At 30.8% G+C, this 19,012-nt stretch overlaps 1 protein-coding gene across 1 annotated transcript; it reads left to right on the forward strand.

The window, feature by feature from the left end:
* Positions 1–4,290: 4,290 nt before the first annotated feature.
* Positions 4,291–11,057, forward strand: LOC100776112 (gamma-soluble NSF attachment protein-like). Its single transcript, NM_001255663.2, has 9 exons — positions 4,291–4,453; positions 4,963–5,030; positions 5,157–5,241; positions 5,393–5,551; positions 6,342–6,479; positions 7,917–7,995; positions 9,289–9,368; positions 9,699–9,828; positions 10,716–11,057. Exons 1-9 carry the CDS (start codon positions 4,407–4,409, stop codon positions 10,809–10,811), a joined length of 882 nt encoding a protein of 293 aa, NP_001242592.2. The 5' UTR covers positions 4,291–4,406; the 3' UTR covers positions 10,812–11,057.
* The last annotated feature ends 7,955 nt before the right edge of the window (positions 11,058–19,012 follow it).

Consider the following 19,012-nt stretch of genomic DNA (forward strand, 5'->3'; position numbering starts at 1 on the left):
CATAGGCATAGAAACTAAAGTAGCGACAAAAAAGTGTAAAGAAACACATAGAAGATAATACCGGAGTCTTAAATGTAGGTATACGGATTTTACATTTATATATGGTAACCCCCCCCCCCCCCCCCCCCCAATTTTAAATGATAGGCTTAAAATGCAGAAGAAGAAGAAGAAGAAGCAATCAATTTAACAATGTTCTTTTAAATGCATAAGATAAAATTGATTGCAATAAAATAAATGAGAAAAGGGAAGAGAGAAATGCAAACTTGATTTATACTGGTTCGGCCACTTCCCGTGCCTACGTCCAGTCCTCAAGCAACCCACTTGAGATTTTCACTTTGTAAAAATCCTTTTTACAACTTCTGAACACCCAAGGAATCTCTTTCCCTTGTGTTCAGAAAACTTCACAATTCAAGAGACAACCAATCTCATGATTATAACTGACTTTCTGAGATGAACAAAAAGATTTCTCTCATTTAGAGTGGATGATACAACTTGAAGTTCCTAGAGGAATTTCTCTCTTTTAGAGATGATAATACAATTTGAAATTCCTGGATGAACTCTCAATAGATTTGCAAGTGTTTGCCCAAGAGTTGTTGAGAGAGAATTTGGTAATGAAGTTCTCTTAGAATATCTCTCTCTTGCTTTTTGAAGTCAGACACACATATATATAAGCCCTTCGTGCCTTTTCAAAATGGTTTGAAGAGATGTGTCTTTTCAAAAAGTTTTTTCTGAAATTCTTCACTGGTAGTAATCGATTACACATTTATATTTTGAAGGGTCATGACTTTTCAAATTGAATTTCAAGAGTTATGTTCTTGGTAATCGATTACACATCAATGATAATCGATTACAACTTTTAAATTCAAATTTCAAAACCCTTCTAAAAGTTGTTTTTTCAAAATTGTCTTCTGGTAATCGATTACACTGCCTGGTAATCGATTACTGGAGCCTTGGATATCTTGGAAACACTTTGTTTTGAGGCAAAGCTTGATCTTGAATTAATCTTGAAGCAATGCTTGTTTGTTGAAGCAACCTTGTATTAATCTTGAAGCAATGCTTAACCTTTGAATGTTTGTTGAAGTAATCTTGAACACAACCTTGTTTGATTATTCTTTGTCATCATCAAAATCATGTATTCATACATTCACATTCTCTCCCTTTTTTATGATGACAATCATTATCAAGTGAATTCTTTTCAGCATCATCAAAACCTGCATGATTCACACTTCAAAAGATTGCCCTTAAACTACTTAGGCAATCGTGCTCATGTCCATGTTGTGAAAGAAATTGGAGCACATACTCTTTTATACATTCTTTGAAAAGAAATAAGATGACACTTTAAAGAGTAGATAATCTAGTATTTGTTCATAGTAATCTTTTTCTCCTTTCAAGAAATTCCCTATAATACAATCAAGGAAAAAAAATGTGGGACATTGTAGGAGATAGATTTAGTCCACTTGATGACAATGGAATTCTTGCCGTTGCTCAATTATTGCTTGATGAACTAGAGTTAGAAGTTCTGTTTTTCAATGATGATGAATAAGAAAGATGACTTAGATCTTTCTTTACAATGATGGTTTCTCATAGTATTTTTTTGTGAGATTTATTATCAAATTATAAAGCTTAAGTTGGTTAAGCTGAATATATATATATATATATATATATATATATATATATATATATATATATATATATATATATATATATCATGTCCATGTGTCCTATGGTTTCTAATTTTGTCATGTCTTCATATTTGTGTATGTGATGCATCCCATGATCATGTCCGAGTTTGACGATTCCCTTGTCATCAATGATGCTCCAAATTTTTTTCCCAAATGCACAACCATAACCTTGGTGGCTTGATGTTTGTATATTTGGAGTATCCCTTGTTGGCTTTTTCTTTTAATTTCTATTTTTCAAGAACAAGTTTATTTTCCGTTTGGTTTGACTTTTCATTCTTGTTATGGTATGAGAAATTTAGTAGATGAGAACATTGTTCTTTCAAGTTCTTTGATTTTTCAAGATAAATAAATTTGTTGTAGCTTTTAGCCGCCAAATTATTTAATACTTTTAAAAATTATTTATCCAAGCAATTTCTGGCAATTTATAACTGTCAGAAAATAGTAATAAATTTTTTATCACGTCATTATTTAATGACACATATAGATGACATGGACGAATTAAAACCTCAATGGAATAAAAGTTGACGAACATTCACCGGTCAAATTTTTGTTTAGGAACTAAAATCCAAAATTTGAAAAAGTTAAGGAATTAAAAATTTAGTTAACCCAAGTAAATAAAATAAAATATTAGAAGTGACATGCGATCTATACAGAAGAAGACAATATAATAAGAAATGCTAGCGATACTCTTTTTGATGAAAAAAGATCCCCTCCATTTATTTCTCTCTCTATTTCTTTCATTTTTATGTTTTTTTTTAAAAAAATTCTCTCCAACTAATTAAAATGAAACTTTTAAAACTTAATGTACTAACATAAAACAACACTAAAATATAATAGACCAAAAATGTCATTTAACCTTTCATTTATTAACCCATAACTTTAGTAATGGAGAAATGGAAATGATCTTAACCCTTCTCTAATAATTTCTTTGTAATACTCTATACGATTAGTTGAAATTAATTTTAAGAATGACTAATTTTGTTGTATCTTATTTCTCATTTAATAATATTTTTCTAATTTAAGAACAAAACTCATCAAAATTTATGATTTATTTATAATAAACTTCAATTAGTCACATCTTAAAAAGAAAGTGTTATAATATTGGATTAATTATCAATTTGGTTTCTAACTTATTTTAAATGATTTAATTTGGTCTCCAAATTTTTAAAATGTTCTATTTAGTCCTTAAATTCTTAAAAAAAAAAAAATCAATTTGGTCATTTCTGTCAAATTGGCAGTGACAACATTAAGGTAAAGAGTCTGACTATTTAATTTTCAAATACCACGACTAAAAACTATCATTATAAATTGTTTATCTTTTTCTTTCTTTCTCTTCTTCCTCTCTTGATAATCTTTGTGGATGAGGCAGTAGACGTCAAAGACAGTGGCACCGACGCAGGTGATGAGGGTGAAGATGAGCGCGATGACGAAGTCAAACAGCATCCTCATGACCATGGATCTGTGACCCGCCACCATCTACGAATGTGAGATAAGATTCGAAGGATGAAGACAATGTAGGTAAACACATTTCATTGGCGCCATAACCACAAAGGTGAGATCAGATCTACCATCGCCTTGGGACCTCAGAGTCGCAACCCACCACCATCCTAAAACCACCACCGGGCGATCCAGACCCTTGATTCACCACCCACCACTATCACGGGATCCAAACCTTGCTCCTTCAACGAACCTATGATCTAGGTTTTCTCCCAAAGGTTTTGGAAATTTGTTTTTACCATATCTAAGTGGTGACGTGTGATTTTGTGATATGCTTGCATGTTGTGATCTTGCCAGAGACATCACTCTAACTCTAACTATTCTATGGAGGGAGAACTTCTCCACAGGGATTATCAAGAGGGGAAGAAGTGAAAGAAGGAAAAAAAAAAAAATATAGAGGCATTTTTTAGCCCCCATTATTTGCAAATTAAAACACCAACATTTCTACCTTAATGCTATCATCGTCGATTTGATAAAAATGATTAAATTATTTCATTTTTAAAAAACTTAAAACTAAATTAAATCTTCTAAAAATTAAAGACCACTGAACTATTTAAAATAATTTGAAAACTAAATTGATAGTTAAACCTATAATTGATCTGCCACCCACCATTATCACGCGATCCAAACCTCGCACCTTCAATGAACCTATGATCTAGGTTTTCTCACAAAGGTTTTGGAAATTTGTTTTTACTAGATTTGAGTGGTGACTTGTGATTTTGTGATATGCTTGCATTTTGTGATCTTGTCAGAGACATCACTCTAACTCTAACTATTATGTGGGAGGAGAACTTCTCCACAAGAATTATCAAGAAAGGACATAAGAAAAGAAAAAAATATATAGTGACAGTTTTGAACTCCCATTATTTACAAATTAAACTACTTATATTTCTACTTTAATGTCGTCACTGCCAATTTAACAAAAATGATTAAATTATTTTATTTTTTAAAACCTTAAAACTAAATTAAATCTTCTGATAATTAAAGATCACTGAATTATTTAAAATAATTTGAAAACTAAATTCATAATTAAACCTATAATATAATATACAATATTAGTTAGGATGTTAGAGGACCGACTTATTTCATTTTTTATTTATTTGTTTGAAATAAAGTTGTGCCATGTGGGAGGTCGTGAGTGGACCCAGAGGGTGATGTTAGCAGGGCGAGTTGAGTTCTTCGAACACTTAAGTCGGAGGGACTGCTGAAGACGCAACCCAACCAACCATGGCTGCTTCTGATCCCAACAAGTTGATGGCCAAAGCTGATAAACAGTCTGTTCTGTTCATCTTCTCTCTCTAATTTCCCCCCTATATATTATTGTGCAATCAAAATTTTCTTTTGCCTTTTTTTTTCTCTTCAATTCCATGCCGCTATCTCACACTCAAATTGCACTGTCGATTTTGCTGCAACTAGGTTTAATTCTTTCGTCGTGTGGGTTTTCCATGTTGATCGTAGCGAAATGTATAATATATGGATGGATCTTTAAATAAATAAAATAAAATTGATAAAGCATACAATTTGGTTTTAGCTTGATTTGTCCTGATGATGTGACTTGGGATCATACTGGTCATGGATTTGGGGTTGATCAAAGTAATTGATGGATTACATTACTTTGATGTCATTTTTTCGGTTTTTGTTTTTAAGTTTTGTGAGTGAATAAGCAGTGTATTTTGCTTCATATTCTCAATATGATTTAACTGTGGTTAAGCCCATTGATTCTTGGGCATATTAGTTGTGTTGTTTCTCTTTCAATTTGCCTTATACTTCTTTCTCACTGCAGAACAAGACTCAGTCTCACGAGGTGGAGTGCGGATTGGAAAAGTGCTACTGTTCTATATGAGCAGGCAGGTAAAGTATATTCAATTCAGGCTTCCGAAATATTTGATTGTTTGTGCAAATAGTTTTTTGCTAAATGTAATTTTGGAGAAAAGAGAGGTTCGTTGGAGAATCTGCTAAACTCTTATTCTGTTGCAGCTAATGGGTTTAGAGTTGCCAAGGACTATGAGAATGCCAAAATAGCATATGAGAAAGCTTCGAAAGGACAAGAGATGCTTTCTTCGTATCCTTATATGAGATGATATGATATGATATGATTATATAGTCTACATTTTTTTCCATTAAGGGAAAAAAATTATCATGGTGCTCTATAATGTTATTAGATTCACTGTGTTAAACTGTGTCTTTTTGTGTTACCTTGACAAGTAAACCAGACCTTGGGATGCAGCTAAGCACATGGAATCTGCTGCTGCTCTAGCGAAGGATCTAAGACACTGGCAAGAAGTTGTGGACTTCTATCGAAGGGCATCTGAATTGTATATGGAGTGTGGGAGACCCCAACCTGCATCAGACGCTCTTGCAAAGGGAGCCCGGTAAACAGATACTTTGCCCTCTTGCTTTGAAATCAAATTCCATGTTGTTGTTGTTGTTATTGTTATTATTATATGCTGAAGTAACCAACTAACCACCAACTTCTAACGAAATTCACAATGTGAATGCTCTAATGGACTGAACAAGGAGTCTAAAATCTTGTTGTATTGTGTAGTTTATGGATTCCTTTGGTATATTTGTTTGGTAGTTTATATAGAGAGGATAAAATCTGTTTAGTTAATGAAGCTTTAGTCACTTTTTAAAGCTGTTTCTCTGGCCTGAGTTGCTTTGGGATGAGTTGTGTATGTGGCCTCTCTTTGATGAGCTGTTCATGGCTGTTTCTAAACTGTTGCCATTTCAGATATGGATAGAGATTGAGCAGCATTGCTCCATTTATGATCTTTTGAAGTTATCTATATGTTTCCTTTTCTGTTTTGGAGGATATCTTATATTAAACATTGCTGTGTATCCCCCCTTTTCTTTTTAATAAACTTGATTTCTACAAAAGATTTGACATGTATTTTTTTTTTGTTCAGTCAATGGTTACTTAAAAACAGTAATTTGAGTCAATATAAATTATTAGAAGTCATGCATATCAGTCTGTTAAATTTACGTCATCATGATGGCTCTCGTTTTATCTCATTATGTAGTGTTGCAGATGTTGTATGTAATACAACAAACACAAATTAATCTATGTATTGCATCTGCATTGTATATATTAGGAAATTATTTCTCTCTCTCTGTCTCTCTTATTGTGACCACAAGTTTCTTAATACCTTTCCCCCTCTGTAGTGCTCTGGAAGATAGTATGTCTGAAGAAGCTATTCAGTTATATACAGATGCTTGTACAATTCTTGAAGATGATGGAAGAGAACAAATGGCCTTTGATCTTTATCGTGCTGCCACTAATGTTTATATAAAACTTGAAAAGTAAGTTTTGTTAAAATTTGAGGCAATACATTTTGATGGTATATAGGTTATGAAGTAACTTCTTCCACTGTTTTTCCTAATGAAGTTTTTTACTTGTGTATTGTAATTATATTGTGTGCAAAATCAGTTGCATTTCTATTAATTTTTGTATGTTGGTATATCTGACACAGCATAAGTCAAATACTATAGTTGAGTTTAAAAAGTGTAGTGTAGCATGGATGGAGTTTGTTATTGCCTTAAATGAGGAGCTCTACTCTACAAGATTCATAGCCCTGTGTATCTTTTTTTTTCTATCATATCCATATATGTCATTATCCTGCAGAATGTCTATATTTTCATTCTGTTAATTTCATGCCTATTAATGTTCAACTTGTTGCATGTAATTGAGCTGTTATAACCAAATTGAAATAGAATGGCAAATTAATTAAATAATTTAATGCCCAAAAGTTAGTGTCTGGAAATCAGATGAATTGGAGTTTTGTAGTATTTAAGGCTTCCTATGATTTTCTGGCAACAATTTTGAATTAGAACTGTTTGGGTGCAGTGAATAGAACTGCCCAATTTTGAATTAGAGGTTTAAAGGGATTTATTACATATTCAGGAAAGAGCAACATAAATTTTAAACTAAAGAGTGATAATGATTTGTAGCCAAGAAAGCACTAGTTCTTATAACAATTGACAGCAAAAATGCTAAACTAAATAGTAGGAAAAACATAAATTAGTAGTTTTACAGTGGTTGCTTTAGGTGATACCTCAAAATACATGGCTTAGTGTGAATTAAACAAAATGTGTGACTTCTCAAAGTCTTCATTATACAAGCACGGCTTCAAAGAAGATTTTTATTTTTATTATTTTAACTGAATTCTTAATCAGATGAGCATGCAGACATTTTTGTCACAGAAAACACATAGTAATTATGAGACTTGAAGATTTTTCACAGGGTAGACTCTGGCTTCAACTGAATGGAGATCTATTTTTTGTATTCACACCCAACTGAAACCACTTTTCAATATCTAATATAAGAAATTCACTAAAATACCCATCAAAAACAGAAAATCAAGAAGACTAGAATTTTATTTAACTGACGCTGACAACATGCTTCTTTTAACGAAACAGCTCTTTGAATTAAGTAATGTCTCTAGAAGTAGATTAGTCATTTGGTTTCCACTTGATGTAATGCTTTATGCTTTTGATCTTTTTAAAGGGGTTGGGAACCCCTATTGATTTTTCCTCTATTTTCTCCCAGGAGGAACTCTTATTCTCCTAGCTTTCTGTAAAAATCTTTTTTTTTTCTTTTTGTATAAAAAAATACGCCAACCAGTTAGGCTAGAACTGCTACTTTTCAAATCTGAATTGATGTTTTTTCCAAATTCTGAAAATTTCAATTCTTGTATGTTGACTTGCATATTTTGTTGGGCATGTTTTCATAATACACAGATATACAGATGCAGCATCTTTCATGTTGAGATTGGGCTTGGCAGCTGACAAGTGTAATGCTACCAATAGCCAGTGCAAGGTTTGGAATATTTTGACTTTGTATTTTGTATTTTAACTTTTTAAGTCATTTCTTATATAACCAGGGACTTGAAAGGAAAAGAATTGGTTATAGGTTGGCCTTCTGAACAAATATGCTTGAACTTTGTAAACAATATGGCAATAAGTAGTGAGGACTCTGATGTTGGTAGTTCTTTTGTGTTAAGAGTATTTGCTTTATTGTGTTTTTTCCTGTTTGGAAGGCTAGGTTAACGGTATCTATTCATAGTGGCACTAATAAAGCCTGTGAAACTGGAGGTTTGAAGTTGCATCTATAGAAAAAACAGATCTCAGGGGTAGTACCTTTTAAGTTGATATTGATTTGGTCATTGTTGGAGGTTTGAAGCAATGCATTTGCTGCCAAAATAATTAAGGATTATATGAATTGGTTTGTTAAAGTGGTAAATAAAAAAATATAGGGAGGTTGCTTAATGTGATTCAGTGATTGTTTGATGTTATTGAGGAATCTATTAATCTTGTGGGGAATTTTCTTTTTGATATCTTTCAGATTTGTTTTTCCTTTTGGAGGATGTCTCTTCCTTTCTGATAATTTTGGTTTCTATAAAAGAAAATATATAGCATTAAGTAATTAGGAAACTGTGGTGAGTTTAAGTACTTAGATTACTTTCGTGCACCCAAGATAAACTGTATTTGTCTTAATGTCGTCATACAATATTAAATACAAATATAGGGTCAACTTATGTATTGAACCATTGTAAGTAATGATTTAAATGTGTTTTCTGTGTCACATCTCCTTAGTTTACTATAGTGCACCCAAGATAAACTGTATTTGTCTTTATGTCAACAATCAACATATAGTATTATTAAATATAGAGCTATAGGGTCGATATATTTATTGAGCCATTGTGAGTAATGATTAAATGTGTATCTTTTGTGTCACACATCTCCTTTGTTTCCTCATTCTCTCTTCCTAAGACTCTGGTTTTTGAAGAAATTTCATCCTAAAATAAGTATAACTTAGTTTTCTTCCACATTTTTACATGGCCAGTTCCAACTTCCAAGCCTACTAGATATAAGAGGAGAGTTGTCAGACAGTCAAAGGCAAACATAAAACTTTGTCTATAGTTTATGATGTGGATATGTATTTTATTTCAGTCCCCTAATGACTGAGCTTTTTATAATAGTGTAAAGCTGCTGGATCATTGTTACACTAAAAGTGGAGAAAGTTTCTATATGTTTGGGAATAATGTGCTGAAATTGATTTATTTTTTTTATTGTGATAAACATTCTCTCATATACCTTGTCATAAATGCAGGCATATCTTAATGCAATTGTTATCTACCTTTATGCCCATGACTTTATCCAAGCTGAGAAGTGTTATAATGACTGTTCTCAGTAAGTTTCTGGCTCCTCCTTGTTATGCTATCATGTTCCTGCAAACGTAACCAACTTGATATGATAAGTGGATCACTATAGAACTTCTATGTGAATTGAACTCATCATCATTATTATTGATGTTTTTGTTGTCCCTGTTATTAGCTTTGCTTCTTTTGATTTCCAGCTCTAATTTTCTCTTGTTCCAAAAATATCATATTCCTAGTATAAATCATGTGGTAAAATTTGTTCTTTTAAGATTGAGAGTTCTTTGTTATTTGTCTTCTACTACTTTGAATTGATTATTCATAATGATGAACAAATGAGTATAAATGCTTGTGGTGTTTCTAGGATTGATGCTTTTCTGAGAAGTGACCAGAATCGTTGTGCTAGCAAGCTACTTGCTGCCTACAGAGATGGAGATGTTGAAGAAATCAAACGTATTGCGCAGTCAAGTGTTATTTCACATCTTGACCATGTGGTAAGTGATTTAGTTTGAGTTCTTTTGGAATTTGGACCAAGTAAAACACAATGAATACAGTATAATCTAGCCATAGAAACTTTTGGATTTGTTGTTGTCGTGGTGTTAGGTCTTCCGCTTATCAAATCCATATCCAAGATTTTAGCCAGTTTTTACTTTTCAGTTGGCTTCAAGAGTTACTTCCTAGCTACAATGATTTGTTAATCTTGTTGCCTTGTACATTAGTGCTTGACTTAAAACCTCTTATCCCTCCAAAGCGTAATTTGTAGTAGCAATCTGTCATTAAACTTGTTTTAAAGCATAACCAGATTACCAGAGCCAAATCATCTAGTGTTTATCCTTGAGCTGCTGTAAGTGTAAGGGAAAAAAACACAACTATTCTGAAAATTCCCGGCTGCCTCCAGAAATTATCTTATAAACTCTACTCAAGCAATTCGGAGGAATAAGACCATCTTGCTGTGTTTCACGCTACCTCAATTCTTGACATGCAACTTGAGTCTCATCAGTTCACTGCACGTCCTAAACATTGATACTTTCTTCACTCTATCTGTATCCTCCTAAAGCCCATGGAGCACAATGCGTCTGTAAACTACTTACATGATGACTCAGAGCTCAGCATTGCTTCTTTTACTGGTTTTCACAAATTATCAGTTCAGTGGTCATCTTCATAACAAGAAAACCTTGTGTTTAAAAATCTTCCCATGATTTCAGCTGATGTTTCCCTGTATGCTTCTAACAGTCCTGCTTTTTAACCTGTTCCTTCTTTGAAATTTTATGCAACATACCCAATATTCAACCAGTAACTACTGATCCTATTACTTTTATTGATGGGTTTATATATATGTGGACTCAATTTTTTATGACACTTTGGAGTGCATTGTCTGTAGATCGTTAAGCTTGCGAGGAAACTTCCAACCGGTGATGTGAGTGCATTGAAGGCTGAAGATGAAGAGGAGGCACTCGATGAAAATGACCTCACTTAACCTCTGACTCTTTTTCTATCTGTTTATTAATAGGAGTCTTGATGAACCCATTTCCATTTGATGTGTGAATTGAATTGATCAGTATATATTGGTTTTTGTATAAAAAAACATTTTGTTCTTGTTATACATGTGGAATGCAGGTAAGAGGAGCATTGTTGTTTATCCATAAGAATTGAACATGGTACCAAGGGATGTACAACATGCAAACATTCTTCTCAATCAACTGAGTAAACCAAAATTTTGGACATTTATCTTCTAATTATAATTTAAATAAGATTCAATGATTAATATTTATTATTCTCATTTTTGGACATTTATCTTCTAATTATAATTTTTGGACATCTCTTTCTCTGTAGATCAAAATCAACTTCAGCATATCATTTTGAGTTGTGACTTAGCTTTTTTTTTTTTTTTTTGAGAGATAACGTGAAGTTACATTGTCACGTGTCTAAAATTAATTTTTGTATAGTTCGAAGCTATTATGATATTCTTATACCTATGCCTCTTCTTAGTTCTTACATGTCCTTTAATGCCTTCATCTAATTTATAATTTTATACTTCTTTATAATGTCATTATTTTCATTATTTTAGGTAACTTGATTTTTTTATTCAAATTAATAATTCTAAAAGAAATCATAATTAAATCCCATAACAATTTCACATTTTTAAAGGTTTACAAGATGTCAGAGCATATATAATTACAAAAAAAAATGAAAATGCAATGCTCTTAAATGGCACAAATGAAAATAAATGCTCTATCTTTAAGGTCTATTTCAAATGCAACTCTGGTTGGAAATCATTTTATCCTTTTATTTTTCTGCCATTCTTTCTTTCTCATCTATATCCTCTAATATCTTGGACTTGTGAGGAGGCCAAGCCCGGTGGTGACTGGTTCCAGAACTAAATATCACGATTAAGCAGTTGTAGTTGGTTACTAAAAGTTATATGAGTAAGTTAGTGTTGGTTACTCAAGTTAGTTATTTTCTGTCTTTGTATAAATAAATCAACTTTATAATACTTTTATGAATGAATCCTAAAATTGTTTTTCATATATCTTTCATTTCTGATATGGTATCAGAAGTGCTAGCCCTCGCTTTATCGTGATGAGCCCTGGCTCGATCCCACGTCACGTCGGCAACTCCCTTATTAACTTTTGAGGGGACCACATCAAACGGAGCAGATCTTATCTTATCTTCAAACATATTAAGCACATCAAATTTTGTCATGATTTATTTTTTCTCCAAGTATTATTAATAACATAATACCCATATGAAAGGTATAAATTTTAAAAAATAATAAATATAAATTTTATAATTATTTAAATTAAAATTTATTAAATTGTGCATTACATGAGTTTATTTAAATATAAGAAGATAGTTTAAATATATAAATATTTATAGAATAATTTTTTTATCAGTTTATAGTTTATTATAAACAATTCATTGTAAATAAAATTTTTAAGTATTATGTGTATTTTTTTTAAAATTAAACAGATTGATGGTCAATGTTTCATGAGACTATTATTATAAAATAAAATATATCAAATATTATAGTTTAGTAAATAAATTAACAATATTTCCTTATAAACTATATATTTTATATTTATTAATTAACATTTAAATAAGAGGAAAATATGAAATAATTAGAATAACTCTAAAATTATTAAAGATACGAGTCTAATTTTATACCACATAATCATAATCATAATAATAGTTTTGAAAAGAAAACTATAATAATGATGTGAGTAATTTGAAATTTATATAATCTTTTACTTCAATGTGAAGTAAGGGAGAAAAAAACATTCAAACATTTATTTTCTATTTTTAAGTCTATTTTTCATATTTGAAAAGTATAAATTCAAAAAGAATCTAAAATAATAAATATGAATATACAATTATTAGCATTGACTGTTTATTTTATTTATTGTTGATATAATGTGAATATGTAGTAATTTTCAAATGCGTTTATTATCAAAATTAAAATTTATTTTAAATTATTTTAAGTAATGTATTTTTTATTAAATAGATATAATTGTTAATTATTTTAAAATAATATTTTTTAATAATTGTAAATATATTAGTTTTAATTATGTGATATTATTGAAGATTTGAATTGATTAACTTTCTCATGGTATCATAAATTTAAACACTCTAATTTGGTATAATTAAAATTGTATAACATCATTGTTATTGTTATTATTGTTGTTATCAGATAAGTGAGATCGTTGAAGCAATATCAATTATGAAGTGTTGTTGTTCAAAGAAGTGAGAAAAATATACCAATGCAAGTGAGTGAGAAAAAAATGTTATTTTGGAATAGCTATATTATTTCTTATTTTATTAGTTTTCTCTATTTTTTATTTAATAAATACCCATAAGATGTTAAGGGGGTCTAGTTCACTTGGTTGAGAAGTATGAGTTATTGTATGCCTACTGACACTATCTTTGATTCCTATACATAAAAAATGTATAAGCAAATAACACAAAAAGAGAGGTTAAATTATATTTTTAGAAATTTTAAATTTTTTCTTACACTGAAAACACATTTACTGGATGTAGATTTAACTAAAAATAGAGAAGAGATATATAAGAAGAACTTTATCAGACAATGGGAAAATAGTTTTCTTAACAAATCAAAAACAAATGTAAGATCTAAAAACAAATTTGAAGCCTTTGTTAGTCAACACAAAGAAAAACAATAAAGGATAGCACACATAAAGTTATATTGGTTTGTTTTTACACCAAGACTACATTAGTCATTGACAACCCACCAAGTTTTTCATTAATTTATCAAAAAGGTTACAAGTATTTTTCACTATCACTTCTGGCTCTTACAAAGACAAGTTCTACCCCAAGGTTAACTTAACCCAATATGTTTTGTCCTACCAAACCACTGATAGCTCTAAACAAATCAACAAAATTGGTTGGAAGTTTGCACACCGGCTAATATCATATTGTCTTACAAACGAATATGTCTCCCAATACTTTAGTCTTTTCTCTCAAGGTTTGTAAAATGTTTTGAGAGCTTACTATTTATACAGAAATTTACAAAAATCTTTTTACAAGAAAGAATGAATGAATGATTCACAAGTAGGTTCATATCTTATATCTTCAAAGCTTCTTTTATTTATAGCTTTCATCTTTAAGTATTCGTTGTCTCACAACAGGAAGATTCTTCAACCTATTCTTTGTCTAAAATCTTGAGGTCATTGGAACATTTAATACTTGTATTAAATGCATGCCTTTTGTTCATGCAAAGTTTATGCTGATAGGTTGACGTGTCTTACACTTTAGCAGGAAATTCATTTTTTTCCATCATAGCAAGTCTACATCAACAGAGCTTGCCTTTTGATGAAGATTAACCATGGATTTCATTTATTCTTCTTAGGAATTTACCAGATCTTAAGAGAATATTTTCTGCAAGAAAGACTCTTAGATACAAAGTATTAAATGAAGGTCTTAAATGCACTTCGTAAGATCGTCTAATATGGATGTATCGTCTGAAAAGTGAATACAGACCATGATCTGATCGCACGTCAAACACAATTTTGATCATTTGTATTTATTTGTATCTAATAAAAATAATTGAAAATCTTGAGTTGTTTTTAAAACATAAATATCTTTTTACTTAACAAAAAATATATACATGATAATGATGATGATAATAATAAATCAAAAGACATAGAATCATAATTATCTTTTATAAAAAAAATATACTAAAAGATTAAGTATTAATTTCACATGACAATCATTAATAGAAAATATATTTACATAAAAGACAAATAAATCATTTTTTAAAGACTCGAGGTTACAAATGACAATCATTAATTTCACATGTTATCAAGAATCTTTGCAAATTTATAATAAAAAATGTTTTCTACATTATGCATAATTATTTTTAGGGTAAATAGTCATTTTTGTCCTTGAAAGTATAATTCGCTGACAAATGTGTCACTGAAAGATATAAATACAAGATTTAGTACTCGAAAGTGTTAAAAGTGTGACAAATATATCATACCGTTAACTTTCGTCCGTTACCGTTAAAAAAGTTGCATACATGGCACAAAGGGACGGATTTGTCACAAAATCGATTGCCACGTGGCCATGCTGACTAGATTGGACGAAAATATCAGTAAGATATCATTTTTAGACATAAATGTCAGTAATTTTTTGTTGGACGAAAATGTCAATATTTTTTTCTCAGAGGAAATTGTCAGTAATGTTTATGTTAGTACGTTTTATTGGACCAAAAAGTTACCAATTTTGGACGAAAATGTGAATAATTTCATTTCATTATAGGATAAAATATAATTTTATGGTAGATTTTTGTTATTTTTTTATCTTTACAAGCATAACGTCACAATAATGACTTAAAAAAATATTTTAGCTAACATAATTTAAAATAAACATAATAATATCAATAATTATGATTATGAACCATAATTTGTATGTCACAATATAAATTATCCAAAATAAATATTGTACCAAAATAAATATTGTAATAGTTTACCAATCATTATAAATTTATCCAAATTATAATAATTAGTCATAATCTACTATAAACAAAAATAAATCTATCTCATATTTCACTTCTTCGAATCTTGGCGGTTGGCAATCCTGATGTGAGTATGAAACTCATGTAATTTGGTTGGTTCTTGTTATGAGATACTCCATCTGGGATTATAATTCAAATTAGTGCTGGAGGCCTAACTAGAGGTGGTCTAAACGCAATTGACATTGGTGGAGGTATGAAGATTGTTTCCTATGGCAATAATAAATAATGATTAGTTCTGCATAACATAATTTAACATTAACTAATTAATTATATGTAAAAATCACTCACAACAATTGGAGATGGAACACTTTGAGCTGGAGCACTTTCAGCATTAGAAATTGGAATAATTTCCAAATTAGTTGAAGGTTATTTAACTTGTGAAGCGGATTAAGAGCAATTAATCTCATCCTACAAATATGTAACATAAAAATTAACAAGAGCAACAAGTAATGAACTCTCCAAAATTAATTTAAACATATGGGTGTTGAAGCTTTAATATGTCTACAAACAAGGAAACTAACAACAATGTTGATATGTGTTTAGCCTCTGCACAAATTTAATCTCATCCTAGCTACAAGTTGACACTGATGGTAAAAGTCACCAAGATCAACTTGAACACATGTCTACATGCAAGTAATCCCCCTTAGGAGGCAAGACAATAAACTTTGCAACCAAATTCCACGTGCATAGCACAAACCAATTAGCATTTTTATTAATGAATTATATAGCTTACATAGAGAATTCACATTTTATTCAAAACAATGTTATTATTGTCAAGAAAGATTTTTGTTCTACTTCTTCCATTTGTCTACCCATTAAAGTTTTATATGTAATATAATCATTCAACTAATTTTCTTTTTCCTCTAGGGCCACTAGGCTGACAGGTAATTGGATTTTAAAATCAGCTTCCTAGCCAACATCCTTCAAATATGATAATAGTGGATTAATAGTAGCAGATCAATTCACATCAAGCCTCAAACCTCCTTCTTAATGATAATAATAAAAAAAAATAGAATACAAACAACATGCATAACAGAATTGCATACACTGTCAGTAAAATATAATTAGCACATTATCAGACGTTCAAAGAAATGCATGTTATAACAGACACTAAAATTGCATATACTCATGGATAAGATAAAAAATTATTGACATGAACGTAAATTGATACTATAAGAGAAGCCTGATCCAAGTATCCAACAACCAATACAAAGTTTCAAACCATGACTGAGAAATTTAATTAACAAACAATTTTGGCTCTAATAGAAGGAAAAATATAGGGGTTAAATTTTAGATTTGATAGAGCTTTTGAATTCACAAAATCTGGTCCGTCCACATGATTATATTTATATAGCTTTCAAATGTAATATTGTGTCAACTACCTATATATTGAAGTTAAGATAATTTATAAAAATCTAGTTTTTTACTCAAGTAAAAGAAAACAGACAGTGCAGCTGCAACATTCTTTACATTAAATGCTGCTAACCTTATGTTGATTATACAAAATCTAGCAATATAAGAGTAAGAAATATATGCAGTAAAACTCGAGAAATCAATTGGCCTGAACATAGATATTGATAATGAGCAAAATTAGTTTTAAGAATAAAATGATAAACATAAAGAAGAAATATCTCACAGTCAAATTTTCAAAAGCACTTTTAAAGCGTTGCAGAAGAAGTTGCATTTCACTTTCTTCACCACTAAAGAAAGCAATTGATTCAGCATTTTCCCGAACCCATACAAGTTCATAACGAAAGTCTGCTTCCTTTGTCTCTTGCAAGAAATTTGAGTTCACCAATGCCTGACATTTTTCACAACTTCCAGTTAATAAAAATGAAACTATCTTAAGGGTCCTTTCAGTTATTTGGGAGACAGTTGGTGGTTTTACTTAATAATTTAAACTATCACAAAAAAATGAGAATGATTCATTACCCTTCCAACAAAGTTTGAGAATAGACAAGAAGTTTGAGAATAGAGAAGACAAGAGAAGAGAAGGAGGGAGTTTCCCAATAGAGGCCAAATGGACGATGAGGACGAAAAACGCAATGGTGACGACATCATTTTGGTCGATGAAAAACGAAACGACGACGATGCCATTACGGTTGTCGTCGAAACTTCAAAGCAACCATCGATGACGAAGATAGTAGCCAATGATGACGATGTGCCATACGTGTCCAAAAAAATCCATACGTGTCCGAAAAAATGAAGAAAAGCGTAGAAAAATAAGAGAATAGATAAAAAAAAATTCATACCTAGATGTGCGATAGAGTAGATGAAAATGCTACGGTGACTGTCAATGGGAACAAAGCTATGGTGACTGTCGGCGGGAACACAAGGAAAGAAAGCCAAAAGAAAAAAAAAACAAGGAAAGAAAGCACTTTGGGGAACAACTATGGAAGTTTGGGAGAAGAAGACCAACCGCCAACATTTGGGAAAGAGTCGCATAAATGTTGCATGAAGATTGAAGAAAACATTGCAAATATCCCTATTTTTAGAGTGTGGGAAGATCAAAAGCCAATAAAATGTTACATAACAAATATGTCTCAAGTTGACAATTAAATATGATCACATAGACAATCTTTTTAGTGATAAATTTGTTCATCTATATCACATAAATAACTTTTTTAATAATGATAGACAGAAATTGACAGTCGGATATATTTGTCGTAAGCGAATTATATTTTTAGGAACAAAAGTACTTATTTACCCTTATTTTTACAAAAAAAATCATATTAATTATGTTCCAAAATTAAGGTTCACACAATTAATGCATGTGCTTGAATCTGTGTACTCGGTATCTTAAACACGTTAAAACCTCACAGAAAATAATTAAAATTTAATTTATATATTTTGGAAATTACTTATTAGTACGTAAATATTTTCATGATATATATACCATTGTTTCTATGAAGGATTTATTTGATGCTTTTAAATTTTTTAATTAGTATTTATTTAAAAAAGAAGGAGAGTGATAAACCTAATCATTCTTTAAATTTGTGCAAATATAGTTCGTACTAGCTAGCTTAATAGGATTCCTGATATATTTTATACTTTCTTGAATTAGAAGTGATTAAAATGAAGAAAGAAAATAAGAAAGATAAAAGAGAATAAGTATAGAGAAATTTCCTTTCACTTACTTAAATGTAAGAAAAAAAAAGAAATAAATACAATAAATTAAAAAATAAATTTAACTAGAAAAATTTAATTTTTACTTAACATTTTCTTTAAAAAAATTGTGATAAATCAATTTGTCGTCGACCTGATTCAGTGAGTCCACATATAGTATAGTTGTGGGATTTAGGAAAGCGTTGAATATGTTGATAAGTCGGCGTTCCAATTTGAGACGTTAACGCAACCCAAGCCAAGTAACTTGTTCATAACATGGCGCGAAGATAGAAAATAAAAGAACCTCTAATTTCTTCTCTTTATACTTCCTCTTCTTCTTCTTCTTCCACTTCCATCATGTAGAAACCCACCACCCTCCAAGAAAGAAAGAACCATATGCAAAACCATCCACATTATTCCCCTTCTCCTCTTCCTCTACCTCACAATGGTGGACCCCACCACCACCACCACCACCAACTCAACAACATCATCGACGCGCGCTCATAGGCATGTCGGACTTCCCGACGTGGGTCTAGATCCTC

This window comes from Glycine max, chromosome 9, assembly GCF_000004515.6.
Source record: "Glycine max cultivar Williams 82 chromosome 9, Glycine_max_v4.0, whole genome shotgun sequence".
NCBI lineage: Eukaryota > Viridiplantae > Streptophyta > Magnoliopsida > Fabales > Fabaceae > Glycine > Glycine max.

What these genes read in the sequence shown, in the direction of transcription:
- LOC100776112 (NM_001255663.2), top strand. Translation starts at nt 4,407, where the DNA reads ATGGCTGCTTCTGATCCCAACAAGTTGATGGCCAAAGCTGATAAACA. An exon ending in TGTTCTATATGAGCAGGCAG is followed by an intron (nt 5,031 to 5,156) that starts GTAAAGTATATT and finishes ATTCTGTTGCAG; the next exon opens with CTAATGGGTTTAGAGTTGCC. An exon ending in GCTCTTGCAAAGGGAGCCCG is followed by an intron (nt 5,552 to 6,341) that starts GTAAACAGATAC and finishes CCCCCTCTGTAG; the next exon opens with TGCTCTGGAAGATAGTATGT.